The 21,945-nt window shown below is 45.2% G+C and overlaps 2 protein-coding genes across 2 annotated transcripts; both read right to left on the bottom strand.

Moving 5' to 3' along the window:
• Positions 1 to 5,221: 5,221 nt before the first annotated feature.
• On the bottom strand, positions 5,222 to 12,624 carry Mgarp (mitochondria localized glutamic acid rich protein). The gene is made up of 4 exons (XM_085682433.2): positions 12,476 to 12,624; positions 8,079 to 8,182; positions 7,683 to 7,776; positions 5,222 to 6,236 (listed from the first exon to the last, which is right to left on the bottom strand). The coding sequence occupies exons 1-4, from the start codon at positions 12,555 to 12,557 to the stop codon at positions 5,557 to 5,559; spliced, it is 960 nt and encodes a 319-aa protein (XP_085538559.2). The 5' UTR covers positions 12,558 to 12,624; the 3' UTR covers positions 5,222 to 5,556.
• Positions 12,625 to 17,668: 5,044 nt separating this feature from the next.
• Positions 17,669 to 21,661, bottom strand: Ndufc1 (NADH:ubiquinone oxidoreductase subunit C1). The gene is made up of 4 exons (XM_048424718.2): positions 21,526 to 21,661; positions 20,797 to 20,900; positions 19,645 to 19,724; positions 17,669 to 17,816 (listed from the first exon to the last, which is right to left on the bottom strand). Exons 1-3 carry the CDS (start codon positions 21,590 to 21,592, stop codon positions 19,665 to 19,667), a joined length of 231 nt encoding a protein of 76 aa, XP_048280675.1. The 5' UTR covers positions 21,593 to 21,661; the 3' UTR covers positions 17,669 to 17,816; positions 19,645 to 19,664.
• Positions 21,662 to 21,945: the final 284 nt, after the last annotated feature.

Raw genomic sequence — 21,945 nt, 5'->3', positions numbered from 1 at the left:
GTGTATGTATATGTGTGTGTGCACATGCATGTGTGTGTTGCACTACATATATGGAGGTCGGTAGATATTTCACAGGAATGTTTGGGTTTATGCCTGGCAGTGTGGCTCAGTGATAAGAGAGCCAGCCTGGCAGACACAGGGCTATGGGTTTGATTGCCAACTGTAGTGAGGGGCTGCGGGCAGGCCTGCTTTTCATCCTGCCCAGCTCCGGCACGGCTAGCTTAGCCCCAGAAATAATAACACATAAGTTGTATTCATTTAAATACTGCCTGGCCCATTATCTCTAGAGAGTTAGTTACTGGCTAACTCTCACATCTTGATATTAACCCATTTCTAATAATCTCATGGTAGCACCACGAGGTAGTGGCTTACCGGAAAAGATTCAGCATGTCTGACCTAGTGGCTGGCTCCATGGCGTCTGCCTCATTGCCCTCTTCCCAGCATTCTATTCTGTTTACTCCGCCTACCTAATTTTCTGTCCTATCAAAGGGCCAAGGCAGTCTCTTTATTGACCAATGAAAATAACACAATAGACAGATAACCCTCCTCCATCAGCCAACACTGCAAATAACATTATAGGGCTGGAGAGAAGGCTCCATGGTTAAGAGCATTGCCTGCTCTTCCAAAGGTCCTGAGTTCAATTCCCAGCAACCACATGGTGGCTCACAACCATCTGTAATGAGGCCTGGTGCCCTCTTCTGACTTGCAGACATACACACAGACAGACTATTGTATACATAATAAATAAATAAATTAAAAAAAATTATACTAACTTGTTAGTGTTAGTATTTATCTCGTCAGTGATCGAATCTTTCAGCTAACCTACGAGGGGCTTCAGCTTGTGAAATGTCTCTTACAAGCTTCTGTTTGTACACTTGGTCTCTGGTCGGTGAGAGGCTGTATAGCCTCTCCGGAGGAAGTGGGTCTCTGGGAAAGAGCCTCAGTGGACCTACATTTAATTGCTGCCCTTTGTATGGTGCTGATGATTGAATGCAACCATCCCTAGCCGAATTCTCATTATCCTGTTACATACATAGGTTTCGTTTTGTAGCTTTGACTGTAGAGCCACCTTCATATCTGGTATTAGCTACAGGCAGGTCCCAAGACAGGGCGGTTGAAGGCAATGGGGGAAGTATGAACACAAGGTTTACTGCAAGTTTCCAGGTGGTAAAGCTTCGTGTAGGGCACACGAAGTTTATTACACTATTCCTCTTTTGTCTGAGGTTTTTCTATAATAGAGTATTGAAAAGAGAATTCTGCCTTTAAGGTTTGCTTTCTAAGACAAGAGAACTTCTTGTTGTAAACAGGACCTGGTGATGTGTCCTGTTACTATGAGGAAGACTTGCTATGCCCAAAGTACTGGCTGGCCTGGAACTCAAAGAGAGTCTGTAGCCTCTGCCTCCCAAGTGCTGGGATTAAAGGCTTGTGCCACCGTGCCTGGCTTGCCAAACATTCATGTGTGTGTGTGTGTGTATATATATAATTTATTTATTATTTATTTTTGTTCTTTCAAGACAGGATTTCTTTTTGTACCCTAGGCTGTCCTAGAACTTACTCTGTAGACCAGGCTGGTCTCAAACTCATAGAGATCCACCTGCCTTTGCCTCCCAGATGCTGGGACTAAAGGTGTGTGCCACCACCACCTGGCTTTATATTTTATTATTCTTATGTATGTATGTATGTATATGTGTATCTGTCTGCATGTGAGTGGGAACAGAGGGATGTCAGATCCCCTGACACTGGAGTTACAGGCAGCTGTGAAATGCCATATGTGGGTGCTGGGGATAGAACTCAGGTCCTCTGCAAGAACAATATGTGCTCTTCACCTCTGAACCATCTCTCCAGGCCCAGTTGCCAAACATTCTTGATTGAAAGCTTGATGGTAAACATCCCAGTTCTTGACGACTGAGTCACAGAAACCAGTCCTAGACTCCTAGTTGTGTGATGATGGCCTCTGTCCCTGAATCATCGTCAGTCAGTGTCTTACCTTTGCAACAGAAACTACCCCAACTAAAAGAGTACAAAGAGCTGGGCAGTGGTGGCGCACGCCTTTAGTCCCAGCATTCTGAAGATGGAGGCAGGAGGGTCTCTGAGTTCAAGGCCAGCCTGGTGTACAGCGTGAGTTCCAGGACAGCCGAGACTACACAGAGAAACCCTATCTCAAAAACAATAATGACAAAAATAAATTAATTATAAAATAAAGCACTGACTTGTGTGCACTGCTTCTGTGTGTATGTGTGTGTGAGTGAACGAAGGAGTGTTTCTCTGTATATGTGCAGACCAAGGAGTGTATCCCTGAGTGTGAGTGCATCCAGGAGGGTATCCCTGAATGTGAGTGCACCAAGGAGTGTGTCCCTGAGTGTGAGTGCACTAAGGAGTGTATCCTTGAGTGTGAGTGCACTCAGGAGGGAATCCTTGAGTTTGAGAGCACTTGAGCACTTAGGAGTGTATCCCCAAGCCTGACTGCACTAAGGAATGTATCCCTGAGTGTGAGTGCAGCAAGGAGTGTATCCGTGAGTATTAGTGCACTCAGGAGGGTATCCCTGAGTGTGAGTGCACTAAGGAGTGTAACCTTGAGTGTGAATTCACTAAGGAGTGTCCCTCTGAGTGTTAATTCATTAAGGAGTGTATTTCTGAGTGTGAATTCACTAAGGAGTGTATCCCTGAGTGTGAGTGCACTAAGAGGCACTTCTGTTTCATCTCAGAGGACTGGTGATTAGTAAGCACCTCTAATCTACCCACTAGTGTTAGATTTATCTATCTCCTGAAGAATTGATACTGAGACTGAGACAAATTAGAGGCAAATACAAGGTGTCATTCTTTCTGCAGAGTCGGATTAAGCCCTTTAGTTTCTGTGTCTCTGCCTCTCAAATCCCACAGTCATCACCTGCTCAGTCTGGTGATTTCATCCATCTAGTTCTTCCTACTCTGGACGGTTTTACCTAATCATCCTAGGTGAAATTCCCTGGATGCAGATGTTCCGAGCACTGTCTCTGGAAGAATGTTCTCTGGAGAGTAGCAAGAGGGAAGCAGGAGAGAGTAGGAAGCAAGAGAGAGTCTCTCCCAGGGATCAGCATCAGTTCTGAACCACTAGAGCCCTGGAGCACGGTCCTTCAGCTGCCCCCACTCCATGCTGCTCTGATGCCAGTCATGGTTATAAGCTGACTGGAGTGAGGGCCAGGCCGGGTGGGGGCTGGGGAAGGATGTGAACAGTCGTAGCAGCTGGGAACGAATGCTCCCAGTTAAGGGGATCAAACCAGAATGTCATCAGCGGCCACATGCCCCAAATCTTGCATAACTCCGTGTTATCTAGGCCATCTCCCCCTACCCCACCCGTCTTCTCTCTTGAAACAAGGATCTTCTATGTATTTAGCTAAAGCTGACCTCGAACTCATGAACTTCCATCCTCAGTCTCTGAGTGCTGGGGTAAAATACGCAGGCATCATTATGCCTGGCTTCACCCCCCCCTTTCTTTTCTCAGACGGCTCCAGTTATTCTCCCTCCTTCTGACTCCTCTTCACTCATACGGACCACCTCAAAATTCTGGGTCGTCCCAGCATGCTTTGCTGCAGATCATGTGTGCTTTCCTGTTCCCCTACCTGGCATGACGTCCTCTCCAGAACCATCAGTCTTTATTAAAAGACACCTTTGTAAAAAGTCTTGCTCTGATTGGGTGTGGGGGCACACATCTATAAATTTAGCGCTTAGGACACTGAAGCAGGGGGATTAGAAGTTAAAGGCTAGCCTTGGAGCTATATAGTGAGTTTGAGGCAAGGACTGTCTCATAAAACAAAGACTTGGAGTGCTGAGGAGTTCAGTCCAGAGAGGTGAGTGGGTGCTCGCCCGGAGCCTTCTGTCCCGGAAGAGAGCACAGCACCTCCCCCCTCAGCTTCTGTGGCAGGGTCTTCGGTGTTCCACGAGACTCCTCCCTGCCCCCACTGCCGCTGCCCTTTTGTCTCCTGGGTCCTTGGAATACCAGCTGTCCCTGTTTCAGTGCTGAGGAATTCTATCCAGAGAGAACCTTCATCTGGCGATGGATGGAGATAGAGACAGAGACACATATTGGAACACTGGACTTAACTCCCTAGATCCAAATGAGAAGCAGAAGGAGGGAAAACGTGAGCAAGATAGGCAGGACCAGAGGGAACCTTCATCCGAAGATGGATGGCGATAGAGACGGAGACCCACATTGGAGCACTGGACTGAGCCCCCCAAGGTCCAAATGAAGAGCAGAAGGAGGGAGAACATGAAAAAGGAAATCAGGACCGCGAGGGGTGCGTTCACCCACTGATACAAGGGGACTGATCGAATGAGAGCTCACAAAGGCCAGCTGGACTGGGACTGAACGAGCATGTGATCAAACCGGATTCTCTGAATGTGGCTGACATGGGGGCTGACTGAGAAGCCATTGACAATGGCACTGGGTCTTGTTTCGTCTGCATGTGCTGGCTTTCTGGGATCCTAGTCTGTTTGGATGCTCACCTTCCTGGACCTGGGGGGGGGAGGAACTTGAACTTCCCACAGGGCAGGAAACCCTGACTGCTCTTTGGACTGGAGAGGGAGGAGGAGAGGGAGTGGGGGGGGGGAGAGAGAGTAGGGGGAATGGGAGGGTATGGGGAGGAGGGGAGGAAGTGGAAATTTTCATAAACAAACTAATTAATTAATTAATTAAAAAAGAAAGAAACCTAAAAAAAAATAAAAAAATAAAACAAAGGCTTGTTTTTACAGCCATATCTAAAGTGACAATTTCACTCCCAACTGACACTTGCAAACTCTTCCTAATCCCTACATATAATTTTATCTATCTTATTATCTAGTCTCGCTCCAAGCTATAAACGGCGGCTGGTGGGCTGAAGGCACTCTGAATGTTTGCTGCATGCCTTCGTGCACGAATGAGTCCTGGCAGGGTGTGTAAATCCTCAGTGAACACTGCACTGAACCAGAAAAGCTGGGCACCCCCTCCCATCCTCTGCCCCCTTATGTAACAGCCAGGGGAAGGGCAGAGCTCTTCCCGCAGTAATGCTATAAAGCTTGGTTTCTCCGTGGGAGGATGTTAGTGAGGCTGTTAATTGGTAATGCAGTGTACATTGTGAATATAGAAACACATAGGCCTGGTGTGATTGCAGTTCAATGACTGAGCAAGGTTGCCAGCCTGGGTCATGGTCATACTTTTCCCAACCACAAGTCCCCCTCCCCCAACAAGAAGAAAGAATAGACACAGTTAAGATTTTCTAATTTTATTTAAATGAGTTCATATCAAACTCAATAATCCGGTCTTACATATAATAAAGAGAAAGGTAGAGTAAAAATCAAAGGGACTACAGGCTGCATGGATACCTTAATTTCTAAAACGTAAAATTTAAATCCAAAGTTAATACTGTTTAAGCTCTTTACACAGCCTGATCTTAGAGGGTAGAAAACTATTAAGACATGTAAAATACCAAATCCCAATCCAAACATTTATTAGTGAAAGCCAAATTCTTTAAGGTATATTAAATTCTAGAAAGAAGGTCTAAGGTTGCTAAAAATACAAAAGCAACTCTGGAGTTTTGCGGATCAGCCTTGGGGTGAGGCGCCTTCTGCGGTGACCTCGGTGGTTTCTTCTGGTGAATCCTGCTGGGCAGAGGGCTCTGAGCCTAAGGGGGGGCTTTCTTCTAGTTCAGGACTCTCCAGGCAGCTCTGGTTCCCAGCAGTACCCTCACCCTCCTCGCTGGTACGAGCCCCATCCGCCTGGTCCGCAGCTGCGCTCTCCACCTCTTCCGTGGATTCAGGAGCTGCGCTCTGCACCTCTGCTGGGGATTCAGGAGCCGCGCTCTCGACCTCTTCTGTGGATTCAGGAGCTGCGCTCTGCACCTCTGCTGGGGATTCAGGAGCCGCGCTCTCCACCTCTTCCGTGGATTCAGGAGCTGCGCTCGGCACCTCTGCAGAGGATTCAGGAGCCGCGCTCTGCACCTCCGCAGTGGGTTCAGGAGCCGCGCTCTCCACCTCTGTTGTGGATTCAAGAGCCATGTTCTCCACCTCCGCGGTGGGTTCAGGGACTCCCTCGGTGGTCTTCAGCTCAGGCTCCTCCCTCGGTGTGGGTATCTCCTCTAGGGCAGCCTCTGCAGGGACCGGGAAGGTCGGAGACCCTTCTGGAGGCCCTGCTGCAGCCTTGGGCACTTCCTCAGCATGCACCAATTCCGTTTCCTTTACAGAAATTTCTCCGGCCCCAGCTTCTGCCACATGCTCCTTTTCGCCTTTAGGATTTGGTTCAATAAGCAAAGTATTGATTTGAAGAACATGGAAATAAAGTGGAATAATGCAATCAATTTATTTTATTTTAATTTGGGGGAAGGGAATTTTTTATTTTTTATTTTTTTTTGCGACAACATTTACTATAGTCTAGGTTAACATGAATCTGCTTTGTAGCCTGGGAGACCTCGAACTCCCGATCCTTCCGCACCAATTTTGCAAGTATTTTGATTACCTTTATTCTCCTGAGCCATCTTGCTGGCTATAATATTCTGTTTCCTAGTACCCTAACGAAAAATTAAAATTGAATGTCTGGCCCTGTGGTGCACACTTGTTAGTTCCAGGACTCCAGAAGTGGAGGCAGCCTGGCCTACATAGTAGATTCTGTCTCGAAAGAGCCAAATCAAACCAAAACAAGAACCCAAACAACCGCAACAAAAAAAACCTCAAACCAAACCAAAACAACCTTCCGGCCAAAACAAACAAACCAACCAACCTTGCAAAGCAAACCCTGACTCCTGAGTTGCTAATTTCCCTGTTCCTAAACAGTGACTACAGTAACTGATAATAACCTTAGAGTTGAGACAGAAAAAAAAATCCATTTAAAGTAATTAGCTTGGGGCCGGAGAGACAGTTCCATGTTAGGAGTGGGGCTGCTCTATAGAGAACCCCGTGTGTTTGTTGTCCATCATCTGTTACTCTGCTCTGGGCTCTGGGGGATCCCTCTTCTGACCTCTGGGGCTGGGGCACAGATGGGACAGGACGGAACACTATGATGACAACCAGGTATACCACCTGTACTTAACTATCTACATGCAGGCAAAACACACACAAAATGAAATAAATCTTTAAACAGTTAAAGTAAGCTGTTTAAAGCGAGAAATGGACGTGGGGGTGCCACTGTAAAGTTTCTGTCCCCCCCAGTGGCCATTTTCCAGGCTCGGGGCCTCAGGATGCTCCACTGATTTAACTCATGGGAAGCAAACGTTGAGAAAGACACAGAGGTGGTGCTTGCCAACACTGAAAAAAAAATCAGCTTACAATTTAAAACAATGGAGGGGGAAGTGAGAGGTCAAACTGCTGAGACAGATGCTAAAATCATGCTTGCATGAATGGGTGTCTACGGAGTAGAAATAATATTACCACACAGAGGAATGAAAACTGCCTCTCAGCAAAACACACACAGAAAACTCGCTCATTTATCAAATGTCCTCATCCAAAGCTCGAGGTTACCACGATCTTCCTTCCTGAGTGCACCCCTACACACAGCCATTCTAGATAAAGAATCGAAAGAAAGAACCAAAGGTGTGTGTGTGGGGGGGTGAGTATATGACTGTCATCCCAGCTCAAGAAGTGGAGGCAGAGGTACCACAGGGATCACAGGGTAGGGTCAGCTTGCCTGGGATTCATGAGATCTCAGCTCTAGTAAATAAACACAATAAGAAATTTACCTGGAAGTGGCTGTGATTCTGCCTTGGTTTGTTCTTTCACGTTCCTGATGTGTTCTGTATGTCTGGCTTGCTTTGATGTGACAGCCTTGTAAGTCTGAAAGAAAATGTGGACTTAGCTCTCTTTCTCCCTCTTTAAGATTCATCATATCCAATTCTCTGTGCTGCCACCGTTAGAAGTTTCAGGAACAATTTCAGTGCAGCACAGAAACCAATGACTGCCCACCACTTCCACCAACCCCTTCTTTGTGGAGACAGAACCTGTTTCCATAAGGGACCTTTGCTGCTCTGGAAGTCGGAAAGCAGACCAGACCGTCCTTGGATGCAGAGTACTGGGATGAAAGGGGTGAGCCAGCAAGCAGGGCACAGGCATTCTTTAGCAGGTCCTTAAGCACTTACGTAATATCCACCAGCACTGACGGTCACACCTACAACCAGGTAATAAATCATATTGGACCCAGACGTTCCAGGGAATTTTCTGGATGACATTCGGCGAAGAGATGCTAGGAAAACAAATTTAAACATGGTTACCTTCACCATGCAAGAACTGGGATCTTAAATAATTACATCTTTTAGGCATTTTTCTCCTCAGGGTACTTGGAAGCTATCAACACGGTGGATTTTCACTTCAGCAAACACAGTGTTAGAGGCAGGGGTGATATTTCCACTGAAAGGCCTCTAGTCTGATTTGAAGAGTGCTTGAGAAGTCTGCCATCTTGCTGTTGGGCACCAGGAAGGGCAGATGTGGTTGAGGGGAAATGACAGAAGAACTAAACAAGCTGAACAGCCAAATGAGATGCAGAAGAAATACATTCCTCCATATGTAGCCCAAACAGACACCATCAGAAATAAAGACTTTTGTTTTGTTCATTTTTTCAGTTGTCCACTTGAGAAAGAAGGAGCTGATTGCTTTAACAATTAAACACACTTATACCGAAAGATAAAATTTGCATTTAAGGGGCCAGATGGTGGTGGCGCACGCCTTTAATCCCAGCATTCGGGAGGCAGAGGCAGGCAGATCTCTGTGAGTTTGAGGACAGCCTGGCCTTCAAGAGCTAGTTCCAGAACAGCTAGGACTGTTACACAGAGAAACTCTGTCTCAAAAAAAAAAAAAAAAAAAAAAAAAAAAAAAAAAAAAAGAAAAAAATGCATTTAAGGATGGGTAGAACATATTCTTAGACCCTGAGCTTTTTGAGACAAGATCTCGCTGAGGCCAAACTCTTGGCCATTCTCCTGTCTCAGCCTCCTGAACACTGGGATTACAGTTGCATGGTTGGTTTGCAATGACACTTTTGTTGGCTAAAAACATATCTGTGATCTGGATGTACATTTCCTAGTACATCGCTTAGGCTGTAGCAGGAGGGCGTCTGAAACGTGCCTGTATCACATAATGAAATCTCACTTCTTTTTTAATTTTATTTAGCCTGTATGTGGAGGTCAGAGGACAACTTGTGGAGTTAATTTTCTCCTCTACTGGGTGGGTCCTGGAGATAAGCCTCATCAGGGTTGATGATGAGCACCTATACCTGCTGAGCCAACCCTCTGACCAAACCCTTACAACCTTTTTTTTTTTAAATTTTTTTTTAATGATTTATTTATCTTTATTTTATGTGCATTGGTGTGAAGGTGTCAGATCCCCTGGAACTGGATTTTCAGACAGTTGTGAGCTGCCATGTGGGTGCTGGGAATTGAACCCGGGTTCTCTGGAAGAGCAGTCAGTGCTCTTAACTGCTGAGCCATTTCTCCAGCCCCTCTTACAACCCTTTTTGACATTTGTATGTAATTATATGTTTCTTATTTGATCCAGGTTGTTTTGTTTTTTAAATACTGGGAGTGAAATCCATTGGTTTCTGCCTGCTGGGGAAGCTACGCCCCATGTGTTCAAGAGTTCTTATTAAATAGGGAAAAATAAAGAAAATTATTAGCAATGGGATGTGGTGGCCTATGCCTTTAATCCCAGCATTTGGGAGGCAGAAACAGGCAGATCAAGGCCAGCCTGGTCTACAGAGGGAGTTCCAGGAAAGTCAGGGTTACACAGAGAAACCCTGTCTAGACAAAAACAAAACAAAAAGAAAACTTCAGCAATATAACTAGACTTAAAAGTTATTTCAGCTGAATTATTTAAAATAGCAATAAGAGAACCATCCAATATGAATTAATCAAACATATTTTAGGTTGGGGATTTAGCTCAATGCTAGAGTGCTTGTCTAACAAGCATAAGGCCCTGGGTTCAGTTCTCAGCTCTGGAAAAAAAAGACAAAATAACATAAAAATCTTTTAAAAAATTATAAAACAACGCATTTTAGTAATCTCATACAATGTGAAAACTAGGATTTACTTATATGAGAAAAAATGATTTTTTTAGATTTATTTATTATTTTATGTGTATAAGTGCTTTGCCTGAATGTATATGTATACATACATACATATACATGCATATATATGCATATATATATATATATATATATATATACACACACCATGTGTATGCCTGGTTCTAGGTCAGCACATTCAGGTTCCCTGGTACTGGAGTTACAGACTGTTTTGAGTCATTTTGTGGGTACTGAGAATTGAACCCAGATCCTCTGCAAGAGCAACAAGTGCTGTTGAGCCAGCTCTCCAGACAATGAGAAAATTCTACCACACGTAAATCTACACAATAATCTTGTGGCAGAAGATCTCAGATGTAAGAAGAAAAAGACCTGCAGCCAGTTGTCATGTGAGCTGGCACACACTATAATGCCAGTACTTGGGAGATTGAGGCATGGGGATTAAGTGCTTCAGACAAGTTTGGATAGCTAGATCTGTTTCTACAAAGCAAGAACAATAAAAATCTCAAACCAAGTAGACTAACCATAAACAATGATATTTATTAATAGGAAGATTACAAGTGATTTGTACATTATATTTTGCCTTCCTGGCATTTTCCCAATGAACTATTTAAAGCCTAAAATATTCATTGAAAAGTTACAATTTTTTTGAAAAGTCAAAAAAAGTTACATTTTGCATCAAAAAGAACAAAACTTAATGATAGTTAAAACTTGTCTTTCAAAAAAGAAACCACTGAAACAAATTTATTACCAAAGTAGGAAGTACCAATAAGACATCAATCAATGCCCTCAAAGGAAGAGAAATTTAAGATTACAGTCAGTGTTGGACTGGTGTAACACCAGCACAGGGAGGCAGAGGCGGGAGGCAGAGGTGGGAGGATCTGAGTTTGAGGCCCCTGGTGAGTTCCAGGACAACCAGGGCTACACAGAAAAACCCTGTCTTAAAAAATGAAAAAACAAAAACAAAAGCAGTAATTATGACTGTGGCTGTCGCTTAGTACTCAATGAAGCAGGCTTGCCTAGTAAAATGATGGCCCTTAGAGTCAACCTATGCTGAATGTACATGCCATAAAAAGTGACAGTAATTAGGTGAAATAAGGTCAGTGCCCTTATACCCGGGACTTTTAACTGCAGTTTAGAAGGTGTGGTGCAGACGACAACAGGACTAGAGGGTAAAGGTCTGCAGTCAAGCTTGAAGACCTCGTTCAGTCCTGGGACCCACTGACTCCTACAAGCTGTCCTCTGAACACATGCAGGCTCTGGCGTGTGTGTGTGTGTGTGTGTGTGTGTGTGTGTGTGTGTGTGTGCTCATCTTTCTCCTTCTCTGGACATCAGAACAGCCTCAGTATCTACAGCTTAAACGAAATGGCTTCTCCCTACCTCATCGATGATGAAAATTGCTATCTTAAGAGTTATACAGTGAGGAGAAGGCATCTTAACACGTGTGGGGAGACGTCTTTCAAGTAACATTTAAAAGAACAGGAGGATGGATACATCTTCCTCTCACCCTCCACCACACACATAGGCCTAATCAAAGCTGGGCAAACAAGTGGACAAACCAAACTCAAAAACCTCTGTGGCTCATGGAATTTTCTGCAGGCGTTTTCCTGTCTCCCTCGTTTAAATCCTCGCGCTGCCGCCGTGGATGCCTCAGGGAGTTGGGTGAAGCACAGCAAGAATTAACTTTCCAGCATCCAAGAGCAGGGATTCAGTGAGTGATGGACCAGGGGAGCGCGCGGGGTGGGGGTGGGGGTGGGGGTGAGGACCAGGAAAGGCGGCTCGGAGAGGAACTGCAAACTGGTCTAGATCCGGCACCTATTAAGCACCTACTCTGTTCTAGGCGGCGTTATGTTACTCGGTTCTTTCCTCTTTAGAAAATTCCCAAGAGCTCTTTCCTCGCGCATTCCCTAATCCAAAGGTGATGGAGTTCTAAGCTTCTCTGCAACGTCAGAAGAATGACCCGAGGCCGAGGCCATTCCCTTCGAAGGGTGGATGCTCAGGGCCGGGAGATTTCGAGGTCAAGACCACCAGTGTTCCCTGAAATGGAACCTTGACTGGAACCCACCTGCTGGCGTGTGGACAACCCACGTCCACCTATACATCTGTTTCTTTATCTCTTGGGGAGCCTAGAGGTTCATTGAATAATCTACTTGGGACTCTAAGAGTGAGCCAGACCCTCTTCGAAGTGATTTTTCACTCCACATTTATTAATTACAGCCACTGTGATCCTCGTTTAAAAAAATGAAGAGAAAATTCCTTACCGGAGATAAGCGCTGGAACCCAGGAAGGCTAATTCAGAGGCATACCTAGAAAAGTTCCCTATTTCCAAACTTTCCAAGAACTTCGGAGTGCTTGTCTGAGACCCTCCCTCACTGTTCCTTCATCTCTGGTCTAGGCTACTAGGGTGTTGGCGGGTTCTGGGCGCTGGTTCCAGCCTGGACCCACGGAGATGTACGGGGCACTCACCGTCTTTTCCCAGTGGCACAGGTCCGGAGGGCGCCCTCCGGGGCAGCGCCAGAGTCTTAGACACAGCCCTTCGGAGATACATCGCCCGACGCGCAGAGATGCAGCCGGGGAGCAGGCAACCCAGGCTCCGAGGGCGGAGCCTCAGGAGCGCCCCGCCTGGCGGTGGAGTTTCAGATCGCGTGCCTCCCCTGCCCGGGACACGTGGGAGGGGGTTTGAGTTAGTGGTCTGCACCTTGGTCCGCTTATCCTGTTCTAATAGTGATGCTTTCCGGCGCCCCTTTCCGGGCAGCCGCTTAAGCGCTGCATCCCAGAAGAGAGATAGGTAACTGAGAAATGGCTGTTACGTGCCTGACCCGCTCTGTTCTATGGAGAAACTCTCCTCCAGATCACGCTGGACACCAGATTCAGGAATCATTGTGCAGATACGGTTTATCCTCCAGGTGGAGGCCACTTAATCCCACCCACTGCGTTAGCTTCCCTAGGAAAAGGTAGTGGGAAAACTTTACAAGCGACAGGTTTATGACTAAAGGCTGCGTAAGGTTTCCCCCTGGCGATGGCTGAATTCTAAGCGAGCCACTGTTTCCAAGACCTTAAATACAGGGTAAAGCGCTTACCTAGCATGGGATCAATACCCAGTAGCGCATAAAACCAGGCGTGCTGGCGCAAGCAGATAATCTCAACACTCAGGGAGTGGAGGGGTGGAGGCAGGAGGATCAGGAGTTCAAGATCTTTGGCAACATAGCAAGTTTAAGGACACCATAGGCTATATAAGACCCTGCCTTAAAAAAAAAAATCACGGGTTGGAGAGATGACTCAATGGTTAAGAGCACTGGCTGCTCTTCCGGAGGACCGGGGTTCAATTCCCAGCACCCACATGGCAGCTCACAACTCACTAGGAGCATTAGGTGGGGGGAAAAATAAAACAAAACTATTAACAGGACAATTAGGTAAAGGTACTCTTAAGTAGCAAGCGCTTTTTTCAACACCAAGCCATCTCTCCAGCCCGTGTGAATACTTGGTTTTTCGACCCAGGGTTTCTCTGGGTAACTCCAACAGTCCCGGAACTCCTGCACACCAGGCCGGCCTCAAACTCAGAGATCCACTTGCCTCTGCCTGGAATTAAAGGTGTGAGTCACCCCGCCGGGTCAGAGACGTAAATCTTGCAGGACTGAGTAAAGCAGCTGTGAGTTCTGAGGCACACTGGGAGAGACAGTATTGGGACATTGTACACCTCCTCGAGATGGTTTTCCTAAAGGCTCGGGTCTCGGGGCAAAGGAATTTTCTACTTACTCTTCCACTCTTGTGAGCTTTGGTGGGTTCCTTTTATAGTTTAGTGAGCTATTTTCAGAAATACACAAAACAAAAATTCAAAAAGCCCATGCCTCTTGGTTGTCAAATTTGCCTACTTTCCAGCAGCTTCCGCAGAACTCTAGGACATTTTAACATTAGCTCTTGCTGTGGCTGACCAGGCTCAGACATTCCCCTGCAGCTCAGATTCTTCACTGCCCTTGAGAGAATCCTTGACATTTTTAAAACGTCTAGGGCCAGAGATATATTGACTTAGCTGAGATGACCTCCACTGACTCTCTGGTTGTTGACAAAGATACCAACTTTGAAAACATTGTAAGGGTCCAGTGCCAACAATAATTATGATTTCATGGCCTATGTGTTGGGTAATTTTAAAGTATTTCAGTTCCTTGTGTGATGGTGCACACCTCTAATTCCAACACTTGAGAGGGAGAGTATTTCCCCGTAAGTTCAAGGCCAGCCTGGTCTACAGGCTACATACCGAGACCCTGTCTCGAAAAGGAAAAAAAAAAAAAGCATTTGAAGAAATGGCAGCCAGGCAGATATAGTCTTCAGCTGGTAAGCCTGATGTCCTGGGCTGGATCCCTGGACTAGCTTGGTGGAAGGGAAAGAACTGACTCTCGGGGGTCTTCTGATCTCTGCGTGCACACCTATGGCATGTGCACCCGAACACATACCCACACCTAAAGAAATATACCTTAAAAAAAAAAAGTAAAAAGAAAGAATCTTTTCCCAAACTCTACAGAATGCTAGAAACAAGAGATGGCTTAGTGGATAAGAGAGCTTGTTGTTCTTACAGAGGACCAAAGGTTTGTTCCCAGAACCCACATCAGATGGTTTACAACCTCTAAAATCCTGAACACACACACAAAGAATGTTTTGTTTTGTTTTGTTTCTCAAGACAGGGTTTCTTTGTTTAGCCCTCGCTGGCCTGAAACTTACTTTGTAGACCAGGCTGGACCCAAACTCACAGAGATTTGCCACACACCCACACCCACACACCCAAGTGATAGGATTAAAGGCATGTACCACCACCACTACTTGGCTTTTTATTTTATTTTATTTTATTTTGAGACCAGATGTCTGAAACCACAGTGTGGGCCGAGCCATGCCCTCAATTTTCTAGTTTTGGTTGTCTTCCAGTAACCTTTGGCTTTGTAGGTATTCATGATCATCACAGGTGGATCTGTGAGAGCAAGGCCAGCCCGGTCTATAGAGGAGCTCCAGGCCAGCCTGGTCTATAGAGGAGCTCCAGGTTCTAAATTCCTTTGGGAACCAGAATGATTCTTGCGCAGCCCATCAGCTCTCGGTTTGAGTGCAAACCCTGACACTATTTGCTTCTCTTTACCTTGTGGGTGGGGGTGGCGGCAGTGCTGAGGAATAATGCAGACACATAGTTAGCAAAGCTAAAACTAAGAGTCTTTTTTTCTTCCTGAGGCTGGGTCTCACTGGCTTCAAGTTTACAATTCTCTTGCATCTGTCTGCTGAGAGCTGGCCTTACCGAGGGCTCCCATTACGCTAGGTTCTTCCCTCACCCACAGCCCAGGTTATCAGGAAGGGCTCCCCCTAGAGTTAAAACGGATGCACTCCAGAGAAAGGCTCAAACTAACTGCAGCCTCAAAGTTTGGCATGCGCAGATTCTATTTACTAAAAGCTTGATTTCCAAGTTTCTAAAATTACAGGTGTCTCAATGTTTTCTGGACTTTGTGGAGATATGAGTTTTTTGTTGCAGCGCTATTACTTCGGACTTAACTGACTTTTTGGCCTCTTATGTGCTAGCACCATTTTCCTGCAAGTGTGCTAACGAAGCAGTCCAAACACCATGCACTCATTCGTTAACTGGAGGCTTGTGGGTGTGTCTCACTGGGCTTACATTCAACAGGGACGTTCACTTCTTTCTTGCTATTCCTTCGCTCTTATCCTCCTTCTACCTTCAAACCCAGAAGTGGTGGGGATGGAGCTAACGGGGGATTCTCCACTCATACACTTAAGCAGACACCCCAGCAATAGCAGGTTGGTGTTATATAGCCACGTGTAAAGACCCTTGTGATGACTCTGGGCCCAGCTCGATACTCCAGGGTAATCCCATTTAGGGTTGCCCTATTGGCAACCTAATTCCACCTGTGGTTTTCACTCCCTTTGCCATGGGGTCTAACAGTTAGACATGTCCTAGGGAGGACGTGACTTTGTTGGACTTCCTTCTGACAGTGTCCTTTTATGTTCTTGCATTTGCATAAAACTGACCTACAGTCTCCCGAGTTTTCCCACTCTAACAGGAACCCAAACTGACATTATTATCAAATACTACAATTTTGAATTTTTGTCCAGAAGTGACATCAAAAGATACTAGGTCATGCTTCTTCCAGGCCCCAAACACATGCTATATTAATTATAATGGACTTCAAAGCAGAAATCATTTTAAACCATATATATCTAACTCTTTCCTTTTTAACATTTTCATGATACTCATGATTAAACCCAAGGCTTCAAGAATGCCAGGCAAGGGTTTCACTAGTGGGCTGTCTCCAGCTTTCTGAGGCGACCTTGGTACTAGTCCTGGCTAGTTTCAAGGTCGCCACGTAGCTTCCCCACCTTTACTCAGTTTTAGTTTACTGCTACTCTGCATGTTGGGTCAGTGGATAAGCTTGTCAACTCGCTTCTACCTTTTCAAGGGTTCTAGAGATTCTATTCAGGTGGTCAGCCAGCAAGTTCTTTCCCCATTGAGAATCTTGCCAGCTTGGTTCTCTTCTTTAAAAACCTACAGCTAGCTGGGGGGTGGTGGCGCACGCCTTTAATCCCTGCACTCGGGAGGCAGCGGCAGCTGGATCTCTGTGAGTTCGAGGACAGCCTGGTCTACAGAGGGAGTTTCAGGACAGGCTCCAAAGATACACAGAGAAATCCCATTTCAAAAAACAAACAAACAAAACTCTATAGCTTGTTGTAACTTGACTGAAAGCCAATGGAAAAACTTCATGTGACTATAAAAGTGAGTAGAAAGTCACTATGGGGCTAGATGGCTTGGCATTTAGGAGCACTGGCTGCTCTTGTAGAGCCAGGGGGTCGGTTCTCAGTGCCCACAGGGAGGCTCACAAACAGTTCCAGGGGATTTGATGCCCTCTTCTGACCTTTCAGAGCACAAGACTGCATATGTCTGCACACACAGGCAGGCAAACACTCCTCATTCACATTAAAACAAACAAACACCCAGTCGTGCCAATAAAAACATTCACATTCAAGTAAATGGTGACAGAGGCAACTGTCATAACAGAGTTTATCTTTACTATCTGACTTACCACTTCTTCATTAATAAAATATTACTTAAACTCTTTGGCATCTAAGTGTTTCGGTAAAAAAAAGTTGAGGGCTGGCTAATGTCTCAAAAAAATAAATTAAAATTAAAAAATAAAAAATAAAAAACCAGGTAGTGGTGGTGCATACCTTTAATTCCAGCACTTGGAAGGCAGAGGCAGGCGGATCTCTGTCAGTTTGAGGCCAACCTGGTCTACAGAGTGAGTTCCAGGTCAGCCAGAACTCTGTCCGAAACCTTGTCTCAAAAAACAAAAAGAAAACAAAACAAAAAAAGAAGGAAGAAATGGAGGAAGGGAAATAGAAGGGAGGGAAGGAGGTGGGGGGGAAGGAGGAAGGGAGGGAAGAAGGGAGGCAGGTAGGAAGGTGACAGAGGGGCTCAGCAGTTAGAAGCACTTGGTACTTTTGCAGAGAATCCAGGTTTAGTTCCCAAGGCCTTTGTCAAGCACCACAGATCCAGCTTAGGGTTCTATGAGCACTGCATGTTACGGTACACACATATATACAAGCACTCATACAAACACATAAAAAGTTAAAAGCTGAAAAGAATCCATCAGCATTGATTAGTGAATACATCTCTACACATGAAGAACATAAGTACTTTTATTTAATAAAGTAAAATCCACGTTAACTTGACTGATACATATTTACATATACTTTCCCCTCATAGCCACAACTCAACAGACGGATGAATCCGGAGGAATGGACTCCAGCATATGAAGTAGACCTACAAGGAAAAGAAAAGAAAAAAAAACCAATCCAAGGCACTAATCAGATAATGTTAAAACCAGACTTCTCTGAATAATTCACTTTAGAGCACCAGGAAAAAAAAAAATCTAGAAAATATATCCATTAAATAGAATCAGTACTTGATTTTAAATTTATATCAGTAACACTGAAATGGACAAAGTGGTATTAATAGAAAAAAGAGGCAAAAGATTTAGATAATAAACCCTAAAGTGTTTTGTGCTTACTATGTTTATAGTAAATTATTATTATGGTAGATTATTATCTACCAGATAATCCACAGGCACTGAGATATGTGTGTGTGTGGTGTGCACACATGTCTGCGTGTGTGCGCGCGCATGTGAAGGTCTACTGACACTGGGAGTCTTTGTCAATGGCTTTCCACCTTAGTCACTGAAGTTGACCCCAGAGCTCACCAGTGGTTAATTAGCCATCTTATTCTGGGGATCCTCTGTTCCCCTTCAGAATTTTGGAATCACAAGTGGTGGCCAAATCATCCTTACTCAGGCTCTGGGGATCTGAGCTCTGTGCCTCATGCAGGTGTGGCAGCTGTTTTAACCCTGAGCTATCTCCTCAGCCCAGAAGCTAAGGGTTTTTTTAAAATGAGGGATTTTTCACTTCATAAAGAGTAAAGGATTTTTTTTAATTTAATTTTATTTTTTTTAAAAATTTATTTATTATGTATACAATATTCTCAGAATTCTGTCTGTGTGTATGCCTGCAGGCCAGAAGAGGGCACCAGATCTCATTACAGATGGTTGTGAGCCACCATGCGGTTGCTGGGAATTGAACACAGGACCTTTGGAAGAGCAGTCAGTGCTCTTAACCACTGAGCCTTCTCTCCAGCCCCCTAGTAAAGGATTTCTCTCAAATAATTTTCAGGAATAAAATATATACAGTACATGTTTATATAATACACATAGCATATGCATGTTATGTGTGATACATGTGCACATACAGACTCACAAATGTCTCTCTTTTAAATTAGAGCATGTAAAATACATTATCTCATATTAGGTTTTACCTGAATTCTTCAGTTGGATGCTAGATACAGTGACAATCATAATGAAACGGTTAAGCAGAAAAATGCAGAATCCGTTGCCTTTACACATTCATTCATTCTACGAACATTAAACTCCTAAAATGGCTGGGTATTCAGTGCAGTGCAGTGTTGAGAACATAAACATTAATACAATAGATAGGAATTCTGCTCTTACAGAATCCACACTTAAGTAGAAAACATGGCAAACACACACAAATCATGCCAACTGTCCTAAGTGCTATGAACACACTGGGTAAAGTACTAGTAAAGAAGACATGATTTTAAGGTGATTTTGGTTTATTGTTGCTTGTCTTTACTGTCTTTGTTTGGGCCTGGGTCTTGCTGTGCAGATCAGGCTAGCCTCAGACTAATTATTTCCTGGTCACAGACTCTGCAGTATTGGCATTACAGATGAGTATGACTTCATCCAGTCCTGGGGCTATTCTGCAGGTCTAGAGTCCTGGCATACTCCTTAAATCCCAGCACTTAGGAGGTAGAGTCAGGCGGATCCTGGTCTACATAAAGAGTTCAAAGATATACAATAAGACCCTGCCTTCCTCTTTTTTGAGACAAGGTCTCTCTATTTAGCCTTGGCTATCGTGGAACTCACTATGTAGACCAGGTTGGCCTCACAGGGATCTGCCTACGTCCCTAGTGCTGGCACTAAAAAAAGGCATGTGCTACTATGTGCAGTGGTGAGCCCCTGTCACAGCCACAAACAGATCAATTAACTTCCATAATCTATATAATTCATAAACATACTTACTATATTAATATCTCCAAAGTTTACTCCAATCCATTTCTTCTTTTATACTCCAAAACATCTTCATTATGTTGTTTGATGAGCTAGAAGTTAATGGTTAAAACTAGAAATGTAATCTTTCTGGTAGTTTAAAGAGGAAGAAATCATGTAAAGATCCTTATGATTCGTAAGAGAAATAGGGTAGGTTAAAACAATTACTATTTTACTAGATATAAGAAGCAAAAAAATTCAAATCAAAAGATCATTAGTGGAGTACATTTGTTGGCCACAACCTGACACTAGATTTGAGAATGCTACAAGGGAAAGCACATGACGACAGGAGAATTACAAACCATGACACTGTCGTTGTCACACGTGCCCCAGGCTGGTTGATAAGTAAATGCTATACTGTATGGGATATATGTGTGTGTGTGTGTGTGTGTGTGAATATATGAACAGGTGAGCTTGCATGTGTGTGTATGTGTAAATCTATGGACAGGTGAGCTTGGCTGTGTATGTGTGTGTGTGAATCTGTGGACAGGTGAGCTTGCCTGTGTATGTGTGTGTGTGTGTATGTGTGTGTAAATCTATGGACAGGTGAGCTTGCCTATGTATGTGTGTATGTGTAAATCTATGGACAGGTGAACTTGCCTATGTACATGTGTGTGTGTGTGTAAATCTATGGGCAGGTGAGCTTGTCTGTATATGTGTGTGTATGTGTAAATCTATGGACAGGTGAGCTTGCCTGTGTGTGCTCACGTAGAGGATAGGTCCATTCTATCCTACGGTGCATACTGTATTCCAGTCTTAGCAGCCTGCCACTGTGCGTGAGAGACCAAGCCATCCCTCACCTCTCTGTGTGTGACGTCAGGGAACAGCTATTTTCTTAGACCCACCATCTGATCGATTATGTGGCTGGAACAATGATTGATACATGATGGCATTCATGGGAATCAAAGACCTAATTTCAATCCTTAATGCTCTTGGCAGTAATTAAGCCTTCCATCAGGGGAAAATTTCGAGAATGAATATAAAATTGGTGCTGTAAAGATGGTTTTGCAGTTAAGAGCCGTGTACTGCTTGCAAAGGACCGAAGTTTGGTTCCCAGGACCAACAACTGACATCACAAACGTTTGTAACTGCAGTTCCAGGGATTCCGATGGGGAAGATACTCACATAAATCCACAGGAAAACCGAGGTGCCCAAGGTCAGCCCAACTTTCAGCCAGTTAGGTTTGGCATTGACTGGCTCCCGGACGTAGAACTTTGACCGCACTGAAGCTGAAAAAAGAAAGAGATTATGTATCTTACTTACTTGTAGCGAGGAAAACTTAACATTTACTAGTGTGCTTGAAATTTTCTCTTCTGAGATAGGAGTTCTTGTAGCCCAGGATGGTCTTGAATTCCTGATCACCTGTCTCCACCTTCCCAGGGCTGAGATTCCAAGACAGCCCCACCATCCCTGGTTTTACATCGTCATTTATACTCTATCTGCCTAACCACAATCTGGGCATAGTCCAGAAAACAAAAGTAACTTGTCCGGCCACCAGCAGAGCCACATGGCCGTCTTTGGTACTCAGGACGCCCTCAAAACCTTGTTAAAGTGTCGCTAGCCTTCACAGGCTCGGGAGTGGGAGGATGAGAGGCAGCCCGGGAAGGACCTCCCTGTTTGTTGTCTCTTGAGCATGTTTGTAGAGCCGGGGACAAAAAGACACAAAATCTACTCTCAAGAGGGCAGGTAATTTGGAGGAGGGCTGACGGCCGATGTTGCGGAGTGGAGAACGCGGACCGCGGCCGGTGAAGGTCACTGCAGGTCGGCCTGAACCGCGACCTCCTCCGGAGGTTCCAGGGTGGTCAGTGCTGGGTGGGAGTAGGCCGAGAGCCGAATGGGCCTGGAGACACTCACAGCAGCTCGGGAACCTGGCCGGGGCCAGCAGCCGCGAAAACGGGCGCAGTACAGCAGACGGCGCCATCTTGCCCTACAGAGTCCGTCCCTCCTGGGCGTGCGCGTCGTGTCGGGCGGGCATCGCCTTCTCACTGCGCGCGCATCGCCGGCAAGTGGCGCGGAGCGCAGCGCCCCCTGGCAGCAGAAGCGGGACTCACAGGTGGGCTAGGGTCCTGGCTTGAGGACAAAGTTTCATAGAACCCGGAATCAATGGACTGTCCGGAAAACAACCAGTGGAAAGAGGGCTGGGACGGGGAAAACAGTTTGTCTGGTCCCAGAGCGCTCGTCGGACGTTTCATTGGTGAGCCACAAAACTGAAAATGGAAGTGTTTTGTTAAAGAATAAAATTTGGACTGAATTTAGTGTTTCAATTACAGTAAG

Source organism: Myodes glareolus, chromosome 20 (assembly GCF_982192425.1).
Source record: "Myodes glareolus chromosome 20, mMyoGla1.1, whole genome shotgun sequence".
In the NCBI taxonomy this organism is placed as follows: Eukaryota; Metazoa; Chordata; class Mammalia; order Rodentia; family Cricetidae; genus Myodes; species Myodes glareolus.
This window is presented reverse-complemented; position numbering and strand designations above follow the sequence as displayed.